Source organism: Numida meleagris, chromosome 13 (genome assembly GCF_002078875.1).
Source record: "Numida meleagris isolate 19003 breed g44 Domestic line chromosome 13, NumMel1.0, whole genome shotgun sequence".
Taxonomy (NCBI): domain Eukaryota; kingdom Metazoa; phylum Chordata; class Aves; order Galliformes; family Numididae; genus Numida; species Numida meleagris.
Genome location: NC_034421.1, coordinates 10435124 through 10457856, shown reverse-complemented (window position 1 = coordinate 10457856; position 22733 = coordinate 10435124). Strand labels below are relative to the sequence as shown.

Sequence of the window (22733 nt, the reverse complement as noted above, 5' to 3'; positions counted from 1 at the left end):
GCCCCGCTCACCATCGCCATGGCGCCGCCGGCCGGGAGCGCGGCCACGCCGCCGCCTGGAAACACCGCCCCTCTTCCCGGCGCGCCCCGCGCGACCCCGCTGCTCTCACCCGGCATGGAGCCGCCGGAGCGCGCCGCGCTGTGCCTCTTCGACGTGGACGGGACCCTCACGGCGCCGCGGCAGGCAGGTGGCGGCGGGGGGCTCAGCGCCGCGCGCTTCCCCTCGGGCGGGGCGGGCCGGGCCGGGCCGTGCTGCGGGGCTCGCGGCCTCGGGGGCCGCGCCCTGCACCTGTGCACGGGGACGGAGGGGCTGCGCGCGGAGCTGTGCGCGAGGATGGAGGGGCTGTGCGCGCGTGCGGTTCCGTAGGAGGCTGACGCCCGCGCGCCGTTTCATTTCGGACCGTAGAAAATCACGGCGGAGATGGCGGAGTTCCTGCAGAGGTTGCGTCAGAAGGTGAAGGTGGGCGTTGTCGGGGGCTCCGACTTCGAGAAGATCAAGGAGCAGCTCGGCGACGACGGTAAGGGCGGGGCTGCCGCCGCCGGGAGGAAGCGAGGCCGCGACATCCGCGCGGCCCTTAGCGCGGCGGGCGGGCACGGCGCTGCTCCCGGGCTGGGGCCGTGCCGGGAGCAGCGTGGCACAGCAGGGCGCCCCGGAAGCGCTTAATGCAGCCAGAGATCCTTGCGGGACGGGAAGAGACTCGAAGCACAACTGGGTGCGACTTGTCTGAAAGGTGAGGTCGGCGCTGCGCTGATCTCCCCGGGAAACGCACGGGTCACGCTCCTACTCGATGCTTATGCTGCCGAGTCCTTCCCGTTGGGATCTGGTGTTTCGTGGTCTCTGTGTTTTAACTTAACATTTACACAACAGTTGCACATTTAAACATACAGGGGAAGTTACTGTTACTTACTGACTTCTTTCTGTTTGGTTGCAGTGGTTGAAAAGTTTGACTACGTGTTTCCAGAGAACGGCCTTGTGGCATACAAAGACGGGAAGTTCTTCAGCAAGCAGGTAGGGGTGAGGCTGCCAGGGAAACGGCATCTTCTGAGCACGCTGTGGCTGTGTTGGAAAGGCGCAGTCCGCTGTAATCACCTTTCTCATTAAGGCCAAATTTTCATAGACTCATAGAATGGCCTGGGTTGAAAAGGACCTCAAAGACCATCAAGTTTCAACCACTGTGCCATGGGCAGGGTCACCAGCCTCGAGACCAGGCTGCCCAGAGCCACGTCCAGCCTGGCCTTGAATGCCTCCAGGGACGGGGCATCCACAACCTCCTTGGGCAACCTGTTCCAGTGCCTCACCACCCTGTGTGAAAGACTTCCTAATATCTAACCTAAAACTCCCGTCTCAGTTTAAAACCATTCCCCCTTGTCCTATCACTACCGTCCCATGTAAACAGTTGTTCCCCCTCCTGTTTATACGCTCTTTTCAAGTACTGGAAGGCCACAATGAGGTCTCGCCAGAGCCTTCTCTTCTCCAAGCTAAACGAGCCCAGTTCCCTCAGCCTTTCTTCACAGGAGAGGTGCTCCAGCCCTCTGATCATCTTGGTGGCCTCCTCTGAACTCATTCCAAGAGCTCTGTGTCTTTATGCACTGGGGGTGCCAGGCCTGGACGCAGTACTCCAGATGGGGCCTCACAAGAGCCGAGTAGAGGGGGACAATCCCCTCCCTCTCCCTGCTGCCCACTCCTCTTTTACTGCAGCCCAGAACACAGCCAGCCTTCCAGGCTGCTGGCTCATGTCCAGCTTCTCATTCACCAGGACCCCCAAGTCCCTCTCTGCAGGGCTGCTCTCAAGGAGTTCTTCCCCCACTCTGTATCAGTACCTGGGATTGCCCCAACCCAAGTGCAGCACCCTGCATCTGGCCTTGTTGAACCTCATTAGGTTCTCATCGGCCCACTTCTCCAGCCTGTCCAGGTCCCTCTGGATGGCTTCCCTTCCCTCCAGTGTATTGACTGCACCGCTCAGCTTGGTGTCAACTGCAAACTTGCTGAGGGTGCACTCAATTCCATCGTCTATGTCACTGATAAAGATGTTGAAGAGCACCGGTCCCAAGACTGACCCCAAGGGACACCACTTGTGACCGCCTCCACCCTGACACAGAACCATGGATGACAACCCTTTGGCTGTGACCACCCAGCCAGCTCTTAACCCACCAAACAGTCCATCCTTCAAATCCATACCTCTCCAATTTGGAGAGCAGGATGTGGTGAGGGAGCCTGTCAAAGGCTTTGGAGAAGTCCAGGTAAATGACATCTAATCACCCTTCTCCCATCCATGGATGCCATCACTCCATCATAGAAGGCCACCAGATTGGTCAGGCAAGATCTGCCCTTGGTGAAGCCATGCTGGCAGTCTCGGATCACCTCTTCGTCTTGTATGTGCCTTAACATGGCAACTACGAGGATCTGCTCCATGATCTTCAGAGGCACAGAGGTGAGGCTCACCGGCCTGTAGTTCTCCGGGTCATCCTTTCTCCCTTTCTTAAAAATGGGAGTCATGTTTCCCTTTCTCCACTCACTGAGGATTTCACCGGACAGCCATGATTTTTCAAAGATGATGGAGAGCAGCTCAGCAACCACATCAGCCATCTCTCTCAGAACCCTAGGATGGATATCATCTGGCCCCACGGACTTCCATACATTCAGTTTCATGAGGAGGACTCGGACTTGTTCCGCTTTTACAGTGGGACGGAATCCAATTCTCTTACCCACACCTCAAGGTTCAGGGTCCTGGCAGACACAGGGAGCCTGACCACCAAGTGAAGACCGAGGCAAAGCACTTACTGAGCACCTCAGTTTTTCCCATATCCAAGGAAGCCACCTCTCCATCCTCATTTATCAGAGGGGAAGCACTCTCCTTGTCTCCTCCTGCCTGTAGAACCCCTTCTTATTTTTCACATCCCTTGTGAAGTTCAGCTCCATCTGTGCCTTGGCTTTCCTGATCCCGTCTCTACACATGAGACAGCATCCCTATATTCTTCCCAGGCTACACAACTCTGCTTCCACTTCGCATACATTTCTCTCTCCTTCCTCAGTTTAAGCTGCAGGTCCTTGCTCAGCCATGCTGGTCACCCACCTCCTCTTCTCTATTTCTTCTGCTAGGGGATGGAGAGCTCTTGTGCTCTCAGGAGGGTGTCCTTAAATTGCTGCCAGCTCTGTTCTGTTCCTATGCCCTTAAGGACAGTTTCCCAGGGGATCCCACCCCGCAGTTCTTGAGCAGCCAGAAATTCACTCTCCTGAAGTTCAGGGTCCTGACTCTGCTTTTTACCAGGCCTGCTTTCCTCAAGATCACAGACTTCACCAGGGCATGGTCACTACAGCCCAGGCTGCCTCCAATCTTAGCCTCTCTAATGCTCTCCTCTGCTCTTCCTGCCCACTGCTCCCATACAGATCATTTCACTCTCAAGCTCTGGAGTCTGGAACATCCGATCAAATACAGTACAAATCCCAGAACAGCATTTCCCTCACATCAGCCATGGAGCATGCCACACACCGTGCTCCCACCATGCCCGTGGAGCTGGCATGGCATGGCTGAGGGATCTGGGGGTCTAGAACCTTCCTTGTAAATCCTGTAGCTGCTTTTGGTATTAATTCAGAGCACACATTCTGGTGTGCCTTGCAAGGCAGAAGGTAAACATTCTAACTGAATATAAACATACAACTGATTCTGGATGCTCCAGTCACCTTCCTTCTTTCAACACGAGTAACAGACATGAAGCTTCTAAAGATCCTGGCTGCAGGTGCTGACTTGAGCAATGCTTTCCAATTCATTCAGTAATGATCTCTGTATCTTCATGCATGGCTACAATAGATATGCTTTTTTTTTTTTTTTTGTCTGCTGCCTTTGGTGGTTTCCTTCTAGCTCAGATGCTTATAAGGAGCATCTTAAATGAGTTTCGTTTCATGGTTTAAAAAAAAAAAAAAGCAGGAGCCTTTAGTTAGTACCACCTGTGCTTCAATGGAGAGTTGCTTAGTGAAAGCCCATTTCTCTGTGGCAGTAACCACAGCTGATTATCCAGCAGCTGCGTTCTCCATGCAACCTGTTCAGGGGAATGTCCAGTTCTGGCCCCTCAGTTAAATGGTATTTGTTTTGTTTAGAACATTCAGGGTCACCTGGGTGAGGACGTGCTTCAAGATCTCATCAACTACTGCTTGAGTTACATTGCAAAGATTAAACTGCCAAAAAAAAGGTACGTGCATAGACACATCTCTGGTTACCACCTAAGAGCGTTGAGCATAAATGAGGAAAGCAGACACCTCAGAAAAAAAAAAAAAAAGAACTCTGTGTTTTAGGAACACTGCATACATGAAACAGATCAATCCACGCTTACAAAGACAAGCTCCCACCTGGAGCAGGTGACAGCAATTTAAAAGGCTGAACAAAAATTCCACAGGACTTGAAATACTCATCACTTTCGTGTGAGGGAAGGAAGCTAGTTTTGAAGGAGGGCTATTTCCTTGATATGTTTGGAATTCTGTAGCATAATGCTTTCCAGACAAGTAAAGCACGTATTAAGAGGAGTTCTGTGGTACGTGGGAGTGCAGCTGCTAGTCTGTACCATATGTACCATATGTCAGGCCAACCAGAAACACCACCAAGATCCCCAGGATCTCTCTGCTTCACCCAAAAGCAGACAGAGCAGCTGCTGGGGCCTGAGACCCACACTGACAGGATGCTCCAATCATGCTTTTAAAACCACATCATACATTTAACTTACAGAAAAGTCCAGAAGACAGCTTGGTGTCAGGACTACTTCTTCCTATCTGTTTTTTATGGGTACAAGGAGATGCTGAAGGATACATTGTCTTTAGAATTAAACAAAGCCTCATAGTGGTATTCAGTATTTTGAGCATTGTTTCATCTGTTTTCTGCTTTGTTAATTTAATTCTTTTTCAGGGGCACTTTTATTGAATTCCGAAATGGGATGTTAAATGTGTCCCCCATTGGAAGAAGCTGTAGCCAGGAAGAACGAATTGAGTTCTATGAACTTGATAAAGTGAGTTACAGTGCTTGAAAAATATCCAAGTTCTTCTGGCAGAGACAGCTACAGCCAGAAATTAATTTAGAAAGAAAAAACCTAAAATGAAATATTGGACAAAGCATAATGTTTTCCATGTGGTTTAACTAATTTCTTTCTCAGGAAATAGATACAGTAGTTAGGTTTTTTTTTAATGTAATAGTTAACTGATGTCTTGGGTAAGGGGCAGGCTTGGCTCATATATTTCTTTTAACCCCAAACCCAGAGTACTGGGTGTCCTCCTACCCGTCTGTAAATATTCCTACTGAAACCTGTCATACATAAAACTGCCCTTACCTGGAGCGCTCGTTTCTATACCCACCCTGCTCAGCTATTCCTTTCCAACTCTTCCAAGCCTTCTAAAGCAGTCCTGCTACTCAGAGCTTTGGATATTTGGAGTTTTGTTTTTTTAATTACTATATTTTTATTGCTGAATTAACACAGCACGTTGCTGATGTCTTTTTTCCTTTTTTTTTTTTTTTTTTTTTAAACAGAAGGAACATATAAGAGAAAAATTTGTAGCTGATTTACGAAGAGAATTTGCAGGAAAAGGCCTCACGTTTTCTATAGGTACCACATTTGAAAATTTGATTTAAAACTCCATTTAAATCAGATTGTATCCTCTCACTGCATGCAAGACCACCTTACCACCTTCTTTTTTTCCTTCCCCTATTAGGCTTTCATTTAGTACATTTTAACTGAAATACACCAAAGGGAACTTGGTTTCTTGTCATCAGTTCAGTATATTTATTTTAATGTCACCTGTGACTGATTCTGCTCATTTTTAAACTTTGACAATTTTTTTGTAAATCAAAAGAAGTGATGATAATAAGGTGGATTTAATTTTCCACATATATTTCTTCCTTTCCCCACTACTATATTGCAATAGTTCTTGCCTCTTATTATTTCTCAGTTATAAAAAACACGTGGGTGTCCTTACTGCTGCGTGTTACAGCACTAAGGCACAAATGAACTGCTCTGCTGAAGCTTGTTGTAAATACATTCGTGGCACCTGATTCAACTGGAAAACACACCTGTGTATTGGTAAAATCCACCCATTTGGAACTGAAACAGTTTGTCCTATTCTTCAACATAAAAAAAAAAAAAGGCAGATCTGATCTCAACACAGTATTGGTGAAAAGCCTGTTGCGTTACAAAGGCTGGTTTACTCCTCCTTCTGTTCTGAAAGCCTTGGAGTTTTTGTATCGAGAGACAAAAATGTCCACATGAAACAACCTCATCCACACAGAGGGATGGGTTCAACTGAGTCAAATACTCAATTTGAGAGAGCCAGTAGGATTTGGGAACTTGCAAGATTTTTACCTTTGCTCAATGGGTAAACAATCAGAAACATCCTTGTAACACCATGGAAAGCACAGCAATGATAACAGAGTAGCAATGTCCCAGGCTGCAGCAAATAAGGATTTGCTCAAATGCAACAGCCATGGGCACAAAAACAAAGGAAAGACTCTGCTTACCTTTGGAAGGCCTCAGGTACACAGGAATCTCCAGTGGGATACCCTTACCTCCACTGCCAGCCCTTAAATGAGGCCTGGGAAGGGGTGGATTCTGGCTGCACTCCTTCCAATCACTCGGGTGCATTGCGTGCAGCTGAGCTCCCCCGGGCTGGCCCTGCCTTCCCCCCAGGTGCTCCATCAGGTGCCATGACTCAGCATTTCTGCTACAATCAGAACAACTGATACCCTATGAAATACCTTCTGTACTGTTCAGAATTAGCTCCAGGATCTCACAGCGTTTCCTCTAATAAAAATCTTACTCTGTCTTATTCTTCCTCACTTCTCATAAATGCATTGTTATAATAAAACCAAGTTTTCTTGCTTCATTTCTCTCTTAGGAGGCCAGATAAGCTTTGATGTGTTCCCCGATGGCTGGGATAAGAGGTACTGCTTAGGAATCATTGCTGAAGATGGATACAAGACTATTTATTTTTTTGGAGATAAGACCATGCCAGTGAGTACATTGTTTTGTGTACGTGTTTCAGGGCTATTTTAAACTGCAAGTACTGTAGATTCCTGTCAATTGCCTTATGCCAGTCAAGAATTGAATTTAGAATAGACACGTGTTCACATGTATATGTTTAACTGGCTCTGAATATTGGTCACTATAAGGCAAGATTGTTCCCCTCTGTTTTCTGAGGAGGATGTAGTGAACTTATAGTTAATACTGGAATAGAGTGGGGTTTTTTTTGTAAGTTGAAGTTCTGTAATTAGATTAAAATCCTTACGTGATTTGACTACACAAAATTGATAATCTTGTTTGATTATTGTAGATCAATGCTTTTTATTGGCTGGCAATCATTAAACAATTATTTTCCATTAAATTTAATACTGAATGTTTGCTGACCACTTTCAGGAACTGAAATTGTATCTAATCCCTGTCCCTAGTCAGTGAGAGCTTACAACTCTGCAGAGCATTTCAGAGGCTTCTGAAAACGCTGAGCAGGGAACTGCCTAGAGCTAGCGAAGGTCTGTGGCAAACACAAGGACTTGGCTCAGGGTCAGGCTGTCAGAACATGGCCAAGGGATGATGCCAGGCTGAGTTCTGTAAGAGCTTACCCTTTCAAACTATAAGCTATAAAGAACTTGATAGTTTTATAAACTACACAAAGGCCAACTTTTGTAAGAAAAAGCTTTATATTAATATATATTTTTCCCCCTCAACGCCAGTTGCAAAAGTAACTGTCCTTGTTGCATAGAATTTACGGACAGTTGTTTTAAACCCTGTAAGTGGCAGTGCAGCATTTACCAGTTTTGAAGCATGAAGAGTTGCTGCTGACACGCTAGAGAGCAGTGTCCCAGGTAACGTATAAAAATCAGGTCCTGCTTCCTGCAGTGCATGAAGCTGCTGCTTGCAGGGATCTCTGCTCATGCTGGCAGCGGCGCCTCAGCCAGCCTCCATCACTCTCCTGAGATGGGAGGCCAGGTATGAATGCACATCCAACCTGTAGCCAGCAAGGCCAGAACACCACCATAGCAAAGGATCAGCAGTACTAACAGTGATGTGACCGAGAGGGAAGGAAACCAAGTGGAAAAGGAGAATTCAATTAAGTTACAAATGCCATGTTTTGGTATCTGTTCTAGAACAAGCTTTTCCTCTTAAGATTAACAAGCAAACTAGTATTAACTTAAAAATTGTTATACAAAACATGGCTAAAGGTGGACTGCAAGTTCTACTCTTCCATTACTAATTCTAACATACAGGTCAGGAAGCTCCCAGGCAGGTGGTTGCAGTCTGCAGAAGTTTCAGGTGTGTTATAAACACAGCATACAAAAGAAGTCACACAGTGGTGCCTTGTAGGTTGTTCTGGATGTTTTTTTTCTTAAGCTTTCTGGAAGACATCTCAGACATGACTGTTACCTCAGTCAGCTTACATGAGTTACTATCTCTCAGAAATTAACATTAAGAGAAATAAAATGTCTGAAACTTCAAATAGATCTTGCCTGCAAATTCTGTTTAGTTATGCTGGTTGCTTTTACATTTACAAGAAAGATGCCAGGCTACTGCTGAGTGCTTGCTGCTTTCAGGAATTGTAATCCTTCCAGCATCTGACCAGTGATCAGTTCCAAATGCAAGTGGCCCACTGCATGCACAGGATCACAGCACTGCAGCAATAGCCCACCTAGCTTAGTAACAACTGCTTACATCGAGCCTGTACTTCAGCTTGGCTAAAGAGGCTGTTTTAATAGTGTCCTCGTGCTCATTCATTAGCAACATTTTAAGTCAGAGCAAAATGGGTATTCTTTTCAGAATTTTCTATACGTTTCTCCACTCCAAGACTATGACTAAATGTTAATCTAAATAATGTTAAATCCTCTTCTGCTTTTTGCCTTTTCTCTTTCAGGGTGGGAATGACTATGAAATTTTCACAGACTCCAGAACCAAAGGCCACAGCGTTACGTCCCCGCAGGATACAAGAAGAATCTGTGAAGAGCTGTTTTTTTAATCAAAAGACTTCCTTTTAGGCTTCACATTTACAAAATGGTTAAGACAGCTTAATAATTCAAACCATCTTCCTTCATTCTGCATTGTTTTTGTAATTGGTGACGAATACTAAACGCTTTGCAGGTGTAAAGGGAAGGCTTTTAACTGAAGGGAACCTTGGTGACTGGTTAATGGAGCAGAGCTCATTTAGGACCATCCTTTCACGGTTTGCATTAGCAGAAATACTTTTTGGTTAGCTGTGTTTTTGGTTTTTTTTTTTAGTTTGTTTTATTTTCTTTTTCTGTTTTTAAAGTCCTCAGCCCAAAAGAGGTTATTGTGTCTCATGTGTTGCCCTGTGAAGCATTACTTCGGGAACAGTAATTAATTTCATTTAGGAAACTGGACATTTCTGGCCAGGTTAACCTGCAGAATCTGATTCCTCATGTCTTTGTGCTTGAAGCTACAGGAGTTACTGGAAAATAAAGGGGTGATACTGTTACGTTAATGCATTATCTCAGATACTCCTGACAGTACGCTTTGTGAATCTGTGCAGGGAAAAGTGAAGTTAGTTTTTCATCTTGTTTTTTCCTTCTTTTACTCTTTTCAAACCAACTAGTAAAATTTCTTAGCTAATTAATTACGTTGTACACCCTCCTCATCCACCCCCATTAATCTGCTTGTTCTTGATTTATGGCCTTAAAGTTGGCCTGCAAGGCATTATGCCTTGTTTTAGTTTTGAAGCTGCTATTTAAAATAAGCATTCTGAAGGCTTTTTAAAAACATACACATGACCTTGTGCTATGAAGACATGAATTTTAAGACACCAGGTACTTTCTTGTTTAAAAATGCAAGATGAGTAAAAGATAGGTTTCACTAATTCCCCTCCCCCGGGAGCGGGAGGGCAGAACTGAGCCTGAAGTCCCTGACCTTGTTCATGATCCAGTGCAGGGTCAGCAGGTGTGGATGTACCACCACTGCGAGGGCTGGGCCACCTGATGCTGGTTACCTCCTCACTGCAGCCTGCACTGCAAATGCACACGATGGTACCTGAACTTTTTGCAGACTATTTTAAATCTACAGTGAAAAAAAATAAAATAACTTGACCGCAGCAGCAAAATACGATTTTTTGACTTACTACACTATTCCTGGTAAGAATAAGGGTAGGTGAGTTTTGTGCTACAATAAATGATATATGTTTCTATTAAAATTCACATTGAAGCGTGGCAATCAGTGTAACTGTTACTACTACTTCTATCTGGCATTAGGAAATGAATCTCTTCTGGGAATGGTTTAGTTTGGAAAAGGAGAATAAAAATCTCATCATGAAAAAATTCTAACAGTCTGTCATTTTGGCAAATAAATTATTTCAAGCAGATGTGTTGCGTGCTCCCTGTATGTACAATGAAGTTATTTCATTTAATCCTTCCAATTCCAGGTTTGCGTGATTGTTAACAGCTTAAAAAGAAACATTAAGCCCTTGTGTACTAATTAAAATTCCCAAAGGGCTTACAAAAGAGGAGGTGGATGCTCTGATGCTCTCATCTGAAAATTCAAGCCTAACACGCTTCTCATATGCGTATTTCCATCGGGTAATTCAGCCTCCACGATTTCAATGAAAGCAGATGCTGGACCAGACCCATCAGTGTTACGAGAAAGATCTCTAAAGAGAGCCACAGCCTCATAGCTGCTGCCTTGTATGTACACAGACATGATGCAGCTAGTTACTGCCTTACTTCACAGCTGTTTCCTATGTTTGCAAAAAACCTGTGCAAAACAAGGAAGGACCAAAACCAGATTTGCTATATCTATTGGCAGTCATTGCCAATAGCTCATCTTCTGCCTCTTGCCACCAGATGAGAAGCAAACTCAGAGAAAGAGCCCCTGAAGCCTGGCTGAAGCTTTCCTGCAGTTTTTTTGAATGCTGACTGCCCTAACTCGGGAGCCCTTTCTGCATTGCCTTGGTCTCCCAGGCTTCAGCTGGTACAGCCAGGCTATCCTCCCTGTTCCCCACAGTGTAGGTTAACATCACCAGCTAATATTAAATACTATATAATGAAAATAATGTCTTTGTAGAAATATAATGTCTTCTACACTAATTGATTGCACAGCTACAAAACATGCTAAATTACTTCCTATTTCTTCTGGTAATGCATATCATGGCAACAGCTTGCACGTGCAGACACCTGCAGTCTCCTGTGTTTAAAGAACTTCAACACAGATTATGCAGAGATCAGACTGAAGACATATTACAGCATTATAACAGCTGCATTTATTGTAAAGAAAGCAATATGTGATACTCCACAAGCTAGATAGTGTTCAACCCACCATTACTTAGTCGTGGTTAAAAACAAAAAGCCACTGCAGGCTGGTCATTACAGTACACTATAGTGTAATACAGCTCAAAGTAAAACAAGCCATCACAGCAGTTACTGACCTCCATACAGCTGAGCTCTCCCCAGGTCAGACCTTGGAACAGATCTCTGCTGTGAAAGAGTCCTGAGACATTTCATGACAGCAAGCGCCTCTTGTAAAAACTGCAAACAGGCAACTGAAGTTACAGCGCATCACGTAGCTAACAGGAGAGTATCGTGCAATCTTTTCCTATTTTTATTCTTTTTTTTTTTTTTTAAGTGCAAAGTCAATAAAAATTCACTGCTAGGAAAGAAAAGAGAAAAAATGCTTCATTTGAAAAAAGGAATGGATGGCAAATGGGAAGAGTATAGTCACGTTACTTCAACTATACGCAGTCTTGCAGGCAGATGAGAGAGCTGGGGCAAGGGCGGCCAGAGCACACCCTACCAAGAAAGTCTTCTGAAAAACACAGCTGCAGAATCTACTGCACCCAGAGAGGTGAGCCTAGTAACTCACAAAGCACTTCAGTATACGGTGAGCTGAACAGCACGAAACCTCCTTTTCAGAAGTTACTTTGCCTGCCTGTCAGTGAAACACCACAGCAGACATTTATCAGCTATACGCAGTCGTGAAGGTAATCGTCAGATGTGTCTCAATTCAGACACAACCAGAGGCTATGAAGCTATTCTACAGCTTTCTACCACTTACCTTGAAGCAATTTTTAAGTTCTTGGGTTTTTGGGTTGTTTTTTTTTGTTGTTGTTTTTTAAGTAATACTGGCCTATAAAATCTGTTGCTAATCAACCATCAAGGCACCAAAGTAAATTCACAAACAATCCAGGCTTTTTTAGAAAAAAAAAACACACAATATTCCACACATACACAGACATGTTTGCAAATGCTGCACCTGAAGGCCATCAGAGCATAACCACCAGATGGAGATTTTCCACTGTGCAGCAGCTGCTCTGTTTGCGAGCTTTCTTCCACAAGGAAAACAAATTGCAGCAAGAAGCAGTTTGCTCACTCTCACGTCAAGGCAGTGAGGCACTGCTACCAGCAGTAAGTGCACTGTGACACCCGCAGAAGCACAGCTCAAGGAACCACAGTGTTCATGCACCCGTGGGGCCTTGCACCTGTGCATCTGCTATAGCTGGCTGTGCTGCGAGGGCTCTCCTTCAAGGCCCTGAGTCCCCTGAGGGACTGGAATTGGTTCAAAATAAAGGAAAAAAAAAATCCACCCCCTCAAAGCACACAAACTAGATCTCTTTAAAATACATTTTTGTAAACACATTAATAGAGACATATTTTTTCATTTCATTAGCATCTGGATTGCCTTTTTTTTTTTTTTCTCCTTTGTTAAATCAGGCCCTACTGTAAAAATGGTAATTTTGGCCTACTTCTGCTTTTATTGACAATGCAGTGTTTCCTCCCGCACCATTTGTGGACTATTCTTAGGTCAGGTTCCCTGATGGAGGCATCGAGCAGTGACCCACGCAGACAGCGTCCCCTGGGCGCCCTCAGGAGCTGATGACGTGCCCCGACCAGGTCTCGTGCTTGGTTCCTGGGGCGAGGTGGGTAATGACCACCTCCACGGCCTGGAGCTTCTCGTTCTTCGGTGGGATGGTGCACACCTTGTAGGTGACCTCGTCCCCTGACACAGGAACGTACTCGCCTTCGATGCTGTGGAAAGGAAGTTTCAGATCGTCATAAATCAGTCTTCCCTTAGTCTAAATTTTTATCACAATGAATATCGTATGTGTATAAGGAAGTTTGTTTTGTTTAAACAAAAAAAAACAACGCATCAGCAGCCAAAGCTGAGGTTGATTTTAGATGTCTCCCAGCAAAACCCAGTGAGATCACTATAAACAGCACCAGCCTAAAGAACAGAAAAGCCTTTACCTACAATCTCTAAAATGGCTTTAAGTCAGGTGAGCCCAACCTAGGACAGCGCTGTTGGGACCCCTGTACCTTCTCCCACATCCCTAAAGCCTCTTCCTTCCTTGCACACTAGAGGGCAGGGCTGACACTGCTTGCTACTTCATTTTGGAACTCTTTGGATTGTACAATTGCATTCACTGGGTTTATCTTTAGGCAACTCCACCATAACATTCAGTTTGCCTGTAGCATTTAAAAAATATTTTTAAAATCTTCAAGTAATATACAGTGTCAAAAGCTTTAAAATCACTTGCTATGGGGAAAAAAAGTGGAGGGGAAAAAAAAAAAGTCAGTGGTTCTGATGTGTTACAGCGAAGCAGCCCTCCTCCAGCTCCTGCCTCCCACAAGTCACTCCCTCCTCCCACCCGCCCGCTACCAGCGATGCTGGAGAACTCGCACCCTGCAGCTGTCACCGTGTTCGAGTCTCATCTGGGAGCAGTGGGAAAGCGACAACGGCTGTCACCTCTTGACCAGAGCAACACACTGATGAGACAGAGCTGCAGAGGGTAACAGCCTTCCTCACCTCGTGTTCAAGGGCAGAGCTTTTTAATAAAAATCCCAGCACGTGCCAGTGCGGACGTGCAGAGATGCCTTCTGAACCACATTTCCATAGTCCTTAGACGGGACGTTACTTCACAAGCCCACGCTGAGGACTCCCTTCTTTGACAATTCACGCTGTAGATTTCTTTTTGTTCAGGGATTTTTTCAGTGGATACAATTTGTAGTGAGAGCAGGCCAGAAGAACAGATACACACTAATTATCAAATCTACCGGATTCCTAATTTGCATGACTCACTCACGTACTTTTTTGGAGGGTTCAGAGGGAGGAAAAAAAAAAATCCTTTCTGAGTCAGTTCTGGACAGTTGTGCTTATCTGCCTTCACTGAGAGCACGCTCACACCACGCAGGAATTTCACCTTACCAATGCACTGCAGGAACCTAAGACTTCAGCAGTGCCTTTCACATCCTCTCTCAATATTGTTAATATTTCTGCTATTGCAGGAAAGACTGACAGGAGACAAATATAGTGTCACTGCCAGCTGCAGCTTCACATCAGATTCTGCCTCTCCCCTTAGTTCTGTAAAACCACTTCATCACTTGCATTGCCTCTCTCACACTCTTCCCATTTCAGAGCTACCTCAGCTTCTGCTCCCTTGACTCATGCATCAGAACCACTGCTGGAGAGCTGGTGTCAGCTGCAGCTGGGCAGAAGCAGCCTGTAATACAGGGCAGGCAGGCATGTACCAGCAGAAGCTAAAACCGACCCCAGAAATCATACCTTCTCCCATGGGAAGTTCAGGAAAAACAAACTTTATTGTTCACTCACTGATTCTATCAATGCAATATTGAAAATGCTCCCGTATCTAAATACACATCTACAGCCTGTTACAAGGAGTTAAAGGCATTCCCATGGTTTGAAACGTACTCTTTAGACCCTATCTCCCTTACACCAGACCCAAGAGGGAATGTCCTAAGCTGAACTCTTCAGGGTGGTGCCTGGGAAAGTGGCAGTAAATTGCAGGCAGAAAAAATATTCACAGAGAAGCCAAGCTAAATCCTCCTTGATCAGTCCTGACAGCCTTTCCTCCCCATACACGCTGATCCTACTGACCCTTACTTACTTCCAAAGTCCTCAGCTGACCTGTCATCAGCCCAGCCCTGGATCACACTGGACACACTGCATTTGAGCTCCCACCTCTAGACTCTTGCTATGGCTGTCTTCTTCAGTTATTGCCTTTATTTATAGCCTTCAACTCCTCTTTCTAACAGGTCTGAGATTTCTTTGAGTGTGAAAGACTTGCACATCCAGTATTTACAATCCTCTTGGGAGCAGAGATTCATCTGATCCTGATAAAGCAATACCCTTCTTGCCACGTGGCCCTTGTATATGCTTTCTCAAGAACCGACCACTGCAAACCAGGAAAAGACCAGTAAAGACACAGTCTGCACACCACAGCAAGACATATCTGTGACCCATTGCAGCTGGGTTGAAGTCCTGGCAGGGCCTTTTGAGAGAGTTTCAGCCACAGATGAAGTCAAGGACCGTCCTGTGCCAGAGGCTGAGCACCCTCGTGCTGCTCATTAGCAGAGCGGAAGCACACATTAAGAGTTAGGAGACAAGCATGAGAGGAAGCAAGTTCATGCCACACTGTATTAATTGGTACCTGAAAACCTAGAGCTGAGGTCAGCAACCCAAAGACAGAAGTCCTACAAGAACTACAGGAACACTTTGGGGATGAGCAGCCCACACAAAGCAGACAAACCTCCCTCCTGTGCCTCTGTGACGGACACACACCAGGCACCAAGCCCCCTCTTCCAAAGAGAGGTATCAGGAACTACCCACTTGGAGATCACAACAAAACAAAATAAAAAAGCAAACACCCCACAAGCCGTTTATCTTTCATCTAGTGCAAGCGAACACTTCATCATCCTGCTGAGTGCAGTACCTCATGAACATCAGCTGTGACTGCGCGCCGTGCTACTGCAGTGCTCATGCAAACAGCTGAGTGAGCCATCAGACCCAAAAGACAAAGGACTTGTTATCTGAGCTGAAAATACATAGCTACAACACAACCCGAGCAGGACAGCAGTCCCACCTGAGCAAGGTATTAGCACTCAATGGAAGGCACTATCACAGAGACATTATCCATACAAAGGAAAACCAGTCTAGGAAAAGCGCAGTGACTGGAAATGTTCCCCAACTCAGATGTAATGAGCCCTGACAATACAAGCTGAAGCAGAAAGTGTACATTTACTCAAGTACAGCTGAGCCACTGGAACAAATTGTGATGAAAGCGTTTCTTCATCTGGCTTCAGGCAGCAGGAGTAGCTGCAGACAGGGCTTCAGCAAACTGAGGCACAGCAGTTACTTGAAGCTGGAAATAAAGCAGCCCCCCCTCTTAGCATTGTGGCTGCCCGCTCCACAACACCACGCATCACCTTTGATTCCTGCACAGAGGACGAACGTGCACAGCAAGCAGTGAGCTCAGAAGTCACCACTTTACAGGAAGCAAACAATACAGATGCCCTGCCCAGGAAAGGATCTTAAATTGGGCTGAAAGGATTTTTTCATGAACAGGAATCTCACGTGTTCTTTGAGAGCTCCTGTAAAACAGGAAGAGACTCAGTTAGCAATATAAACACTTGAATCTGCAAAAAGTATTTAATGGGTGTGGTTAAAGTAAAAGGACAGCGGGCTCATGCTGTCTCCTGAAGCCCCAAAGACATGCCCATCCACAAAGGCAGCTGCTGTTCCAGGAACTTAAAAGCAATTATGTATCACTTGAATCTGAAGCTAGGAATGAGTACAGCTCAAATGCTAAAAATGATGCGGACTTTGTTAGGATGAGTTTGGCTTAAAATTGAAATATGAATATATATTTCAGGATGGGTTCTGGTAAGAAAGCAGTAACCAGGGCACCTGCATCCCAAGTGGTGCTGTTTTCCCCCCTCGTCCTCTGAGAAAAAGAACCCATAAGAACTTCTCTCAACTAGGAAGCACTTCCTACAGGACCAAGCACCACCGTGACAGCATCAGTTCCTTTCTTGGTTTCTTACCTTATTCAAACTGACACTACAAGAAACTGAAGCTGTGATAAAACCTTCCTTCAATTCCAATAGTACTTTCTCTCATCTTCTGGTTTGTCATACTCCTTTTTGCTGGATCTGATGAAGACCAACACTGTCCTTTCCAAAGTTAGGTAAGAAGGCTGTGACCACACAAACAGCTTGAATTTCACACTCTGCTTTCAGCCTTTAAGCCTGCCTCCCACAGATCAGATATTCCTTTCATCCCTGCAGCTTTCTGACTGTCAGTCATTCTTGGTGCCTACCTAATATGAGATTATTAACTCATTGTTCTCAGGATTTCCATACACACTCAAAACAAAGGACTTAGTTTGCATCCCTATTACCCCTGTTTGTGAATGGCTAACAGTTGTTTGCCTACCAAATGCTGCTTCTGGAAATGGTGGTACTGGATGTATGCAGATTTGCTCCAGCATCAGCATCACTAAGTGAGGCTTATAAACAAACAGCATCCAGCTTGTGCAGTATTTTTGGAGGTGTCAAGAAAGAACAATGTAGTGGCATCTGAAAGGTGATGAGATGGCTGAGCTGCAGGACGATCCCCCATCAGGAAGCAATCGCCTTAAGTGCTGCGAGGTAAATGAGCTGGAGGAGATGAGAGAAAGTAAACAGATCTTGGAATGCATTCTGTGTGCAGCAGCCACTCTGCACAAGTTACCTGGATAATTTGGTACAGGACATTAAACATAGACTTTTAAACATTATTTCTGCTTTAACTACATATTTAATGTTGATCCAAAGCAAAGGTGGAGACCTTCACTGTTATTTGAGAGATTTGTATGCAGATTCCTATTCAAACTAATGGAGATACAAATATGTATATATTCTCCATCCAGAAACTTTAACACTCTTTGATAAACTAAGCTAAAAATAGGAAATGTTTTCTTGGTGTCAGTGTCAGAATGAGACAATAGAGTGAGTTTTAGCTTATCCAGCAACTCCCATTTCCCAGCTCAGTGTCAGCCGGGTATGGTGGAGCATTTTATTTGCACTATTTTTAGGGAGCTGGGAGGTTATTAGGAAATTACCTAAATAGGGACTGTTCCAGCTCTTCCTCCTCACAGCTGCTATTCATATTCCAGGGCTCTAGTTAAACCTCTGGGGAAAAAGACTAAGTCAAATGGAAACATTTCTGAACAGGAGTTTTCAGTTAATTCTGTGCCTTGTTGGTCAACAAGCTTGACAGCTCCTGCGGACCAATGGGCTGCGTTACCTTGAAAGCTTCTTAAAGCTCATTTAACTCTTCAGCACACCTCCCTGTAAACTTGCATCTTTACTAAACAACAGGACACAGCACAGTAATGAACTATCCTGAGTTTCTAATCCCAAATGCATCCCCATGCAGCCTCAGCTGCAATCAGCAATGTCAGCAATGCCTTTATCGAGATGGCTGGCGGGCAAACCAGTAGCGGGACTGCCTCTCGCCCACCAGTCACACTCCTAACTGGGGAAGGCAAGTTTGAAAGAGGGCCAAGCACTAAGGAATCCCAGCTCTAAATATCCAAGATCTCTGCAATGGGACTGCCCTGGTCTCCGAGGGCTCTGGCTTGTTGCAGAGGTCCTCCCACAGCTAGGAAGGAAGCTGTATTTCCCCCCCAGTACACCAGATGCATCGCCTTCTTGCTCAGGTCTCCAGAGATCTCCTGTCATGCTTTTAGAATCCACACTTGGGGATCATTATGCCTCCTTACCTGCTCTGAACAGCCAATTCAACACTAAGCAGCTCACTAAAAGGAAGAAAGTGATGATCACAAGAAGCTGAGCCTTCTGAAGATTTCTACCTGGGCTCAGTTTTCTGCAAGCCTGTTTCTGCAAGGACCCAACTCAGATCCCATCACAGCAATACCTACTGTTCACATCCAGAAACCAAACCTCCCGCACTGCCCACCACTTCGCTTGCATATACAGTGCAAGTACTGACTTTCACCTACCATGGCTTATATCACTTACATCATAATTATCAATTACGTGGAGACTCTGGAGGGGTTTTGCTACAATCACAGCAAGCTCGAATTCCCACGTGCATTGGTGCAACACACAAGTTTTCTGAGCCAACCTGGGTACAAAGGGCGAACTCTTAGGAAAATCTATCCCTATCTTACTAAGATCCAAATCCCTCCCAATAAGAACTGGTATTCTGCAGCCTCTCCTCCCCCACACAAATAAACTGCTTATTTCAGATACTCAACAGTTGCAGCAAGGCACCAGGAGAGGAGCGCATCAGGAAGGAAGCGCATAGCCCGAAGTGGGCAAGATAAAGTGCCTCAAATATTTTGAAGGAAATCAGAATTTTCAGATTTGGCTTCCCAGCAGCCCCAGAAACTGCTGCTAGCTCACAGTTAGAGGAGCTGGATGGATCATTCCTTCAGTTCAGATTCAGCTCTCTCAGATTGTTTCTAATTCTCAGCTAATTTCCAATCAATATCATAACACCCCAGTAGAAGAGCATCAGCACAGAAGATGCTAGCATTAATGCTCTGCTTTAAATACAGTGGTCTAGCAGAAAGTCAGAGGAAAGCAAGCAATGTGATAAGGTGTCTCCACAGGCACAGGTAGCTCAGAAATCAGTCTCCGTGATGCAGTGGGACAGTGGCCAGGACACAGCTGGTTCCTCACTGCAGGAAGATGATGTTGGTGGTACCTCTCCAGTACAGCCAACAACAGAACAGGACTGTTTCTCCACCTGGGACACCATCAGAAGATATATTCTATCAGCTATCCTCTATATTCAGCTATCCTCTCTCCCGCTCCAGTTCTCCAGAGTTACGGGTCCACGAGCATATTCTCCTGAGATCACAAAACAATGTGTGAGGAAAGCACAACAAATGCAGGATCTCTCCTGGGACACAAAGGTGCTGTGTGTCAAAGCCCTGGGAGAAGCACAGCATCAATTCTACAAAGCCATCACCAAACATGGGGTCAGGAAAGCAGTCTGAAGGACACCCCAAAGACCTGTCTGCAATGCAGCATTATCCCCTTCAGAGCCAAGCACTAGCAAACTGCAGAAAACCCACAAGCATTACACGTGCTTTTCTGCTCCAAGACGTCAGCTACTTCTTAAAAAGAAAATCCTTTTTAAAAAAAGCGTGGTCACTAATTCATCACGGCTCTCTAGTGAACTATATCCTTGCAGGTACAAAGGCTTCAGGCCAAATCCCAGTCTAATGCAAAGGCCTAGAGGATAAGAAAAGTTTCCTTCGCATGCTCACACCCAAATACACTGGGAAAGGTGAGTGAGATTCCTATGTACTGCTCAAAACCACATCAACTAACCCACTACTGTGGGTATCCCCAACACACATCACAGCCCATGCTGCAGGACTCCCCCCTTTGGCAGGTGCACAAGCTTGCAGGGAACCCCAAGAGCCAGCACACCAAGGATTCCCCATTTGCTCTCCAGAAACATGCCACTTGTGCAGGAAGAGCTGAAGTAAAACTGAAGCCACGGGGGCTGTTACAGTTCAGTAATGGCCAAATGGCTAACATTTGTGAGAGCTGACATACTGCAGCTACAAAACAACTGCAGAGGAGGAAAGGTATGGAGGAGGACAGCTCTCAGAACCGATACCACAATCCCACTATACCACCATCAATTCAGTGACAGTGGGTCATGGAATCACTTAGGTTGGAAAAGACCCATCGAGTCCAGCTACTAAGGATGATGGAAGTGAAAGCATCAACAGCACACATCACTTCTTGAAAGCAACTAAAGGCTTTATAGAAAGAAAGAAAGAAAAAAAACACCACACTTCAGCACTTCAGAAGAACTCGTTCTCTTGCTTTGAGCCCTTCACAAACAGTCTCTTGAATTGTGATCTCAGTGACTCCTACATCCTCCTGCTCGTCAGCTGAAGTTTTACATTCACTACTAGCAAGCTCATTTTGTTTTTCTGCTTTGGAGATGGTTAAAGTATTGAAGTGAGCAAAATGAAACAAATAAAAGCACCACTACTTTCCCAGTACAACTGTTTAAACCAACTTGAAAAGCATTTCTAACGAGTTCAAGGAAGGAGGGCTCACTGTGCAGACAATGCAGAAAGCAGCAGCAGATCTGCACCTTTGGCTGAGTGACGGCTCTGACAGCTTTGGTACAGCAACAGCCCAAGCACCTGCAGAGGGGAACAGCCATGCAGGTGGATGTGCAGGAGTGGGATCTAACCTGTGCATCTAAAGCACCAGCACTGCTGCACCTGTGGTGCAGGGTTTCAGCTGCAGATGCTTTATCACAGACCAACCCACAAAGGTGACACAAGCACTGCTGGGAAACCACCAGTGCCTGCAGTGGCCATCACCATAGCTGCCAGCACATCTCTACCAGCCACCGGAAGATGGCTTAAAAGGAAACTGTCACCTGACCACAGCACACGTGGGCATTTCAGGAGAACCAGGCTGTCCTGGTTCACTGTACAGTTTTGTGTATTTGCACCTTGTCAGAGAAAGGGGGAACCAGCCTGACACAAGCATTGTTAGAACCCAAACCAAAACAATTCCTCTTTGCAGTCTTCTGAGCCACTTGTTAAGACAGACAAAGCCACACTGACAAAAATCCTTTAACAGCTGCAACAGAACCATCAGCTATTTCTGAACTTAAGCTCTGAGACTATACCTACATAGGCAACATTTAAAATTATGGCCCCGTCCTATTTCAATGTAGGAAAAAAAATCCCACGGAATTCAAAAGAGCAGAATTTAGCCTAGAAAAGTTGCTTGAAATGCATCCTTCAATCCTACAGATTTCATAAGAACTTAGAAAAAACATTTCTGAAAGAGCAAGAAAAAGTGGTCTGTGAGCACAGAAGTTATAAGCTTAAAAAAGAAAGGTACCACCTATCTGCTGTGGAGATTGAAACGGGAGTGAAGGGCCATAATAAAAGCAAGAGAAAGGCAGGTTGAACACCAGAAACAATCAGGAACCAGATCTGTTCCTTACGGGAAGGAATCAGCCAGGGAGGCAGTGAACTCCATCACTGGACTGTTAAGAGTGGGTTGGGTGCCAGAAAGGCAGCAGCACCTTCCAGCAGCAGATGTGGCAGAGGAAGCCCCTCCAATCTTCTCATGTATGGTAAAAAGAAGAGCCCGCTCTGTTTTAAGAGAACTGCTGTACTGCGGAAAAACTGCGGCGCGCACTACTCTGTACAACATGACATACAGAGACAGTCTGGTCCCCATCAGCACAAGCAGCTATTCAAATCTAAAGTGAAGTGAAGCAATTAAAAATGAAGAGGAGCAGCGTGACCCAAGGGCTAGGACACCAAACTCCAGCTCAGGCTGGAGCATGCTATCCCCTGCCCAACCAACAGCCCTCTCCCGCTCATCCCTTATCTCCTCCAGCTTTTCAGTGCAGGGGCAAGCTGAGAGCGTGGCTGGGTAAGGATGAGGGCAAACAGAAGTGTCAGCAACTTAACACGCTGAAAATAAGAAATGTGGTTGCCTGTGAACTTTCAGAACCACAATGACTTGTCCAGTACTGTTTTTAGGACAGATCGACTTGGTGGAAGAAAGGGTAAATGTGGCACATCACATCCAGGGTATATTCACTTAACTATAGCATTTAGATGGCTCAGAGTCAAAGCACTCTGAAAGCGTACAGGATCAATACAGAAAGTAGCACAGCCCACAAGAAGGGTCTCCTGTGAAACGGGGCCTCTGACACAAACCACTAAAATCACAACAGCCAAAAAAAGACCTTTGTAGTGTCATACAGGACTTCAGCACAGGAGATATTTTGGCTAAATAGACAAACAGTAAAACACCACTGGAGTTTGAGTCAGAGCTGATTGGAGGGCGATCGAGGGCAGAAGCAGCTTGTGTACCCAGAACAGTCCATCATGCAGAAAACACTTCAGAAAAGCTGGAAGAATGCCAGTGTGCTCATTCTCAAAGGAGATGTGCTGACCACATG

The 22733-nt window shown here is 45.4% G+C and overlaps 2 protein-coding genes across 7 annotated transcripts in view; one reads left to right on the top strand and one right to left on the bottom strand.

Moving 5' to 3' along the window:
* Window positions 12-10332, top strand: PMM2 (phosphomannomutase 2). Its single transcript, XM_021411452.1, has 8 exons — window positions 12-183; window positions 406-517; window positions 932-1008; window positions 4096-4187; window positions 4895-4994; window positions 5510-5585; window positions 6871-6986; window positions 8878-10332. Exons 1-8 carry the CDS (start codon window positions 19-21, stop codon window positions 8977-8979), a joined length of 840 nt encoding a protein of 279 aa, XP_021267127.1. The 5' UTR covers window positions 12-18; the 3' UTR covers window positions 8980-10332.
* CARHSP1 (calcium regulated heat stable protein 1) overlaps window positions 11204-22733 on the bottom strand; it is a 30827-nt gene continuing 19297 nt past the window's right edge. For all 6 annotated transcript variants that reach the window (XM_021411459.1, XM_021411456.1, XM_021411455.1 and 3 more), the window contains exon 4: window positions 11204-12988. In XM_021411459.1, coding sequence (XP_021267134.1) covers window positions 12826-12988 — 163 coding nt within the window. In that variant the 3' untranslated portion in view covers window positions 11204-12825. The remainder of the gene's footprint in view (window positions 12989-22733) is intronic.

Coding starts and splice junctions, on each gene's coding strand:
- PMM2 (XM_021411452.1), top strand. CDS start 19: ATGGCGCCGCCGGCCGGGAGCGCGGCCACGCCGCCGCCTGGAAACACC. Junction 184..405: donor CCCTCACGGCGCCGCGGCAG/GCAGGTGGCGGC, acceptor TTCGGACCGTAG/AAAATCACGGCGGAGATGGC. Junction 518..931: donor GGAGCAGCTCGGCGACGACG/GTAAGGGCGGGG, acceptor GTTTGGTTGCAG/TGGTTGAAAAGTTTGACTAC.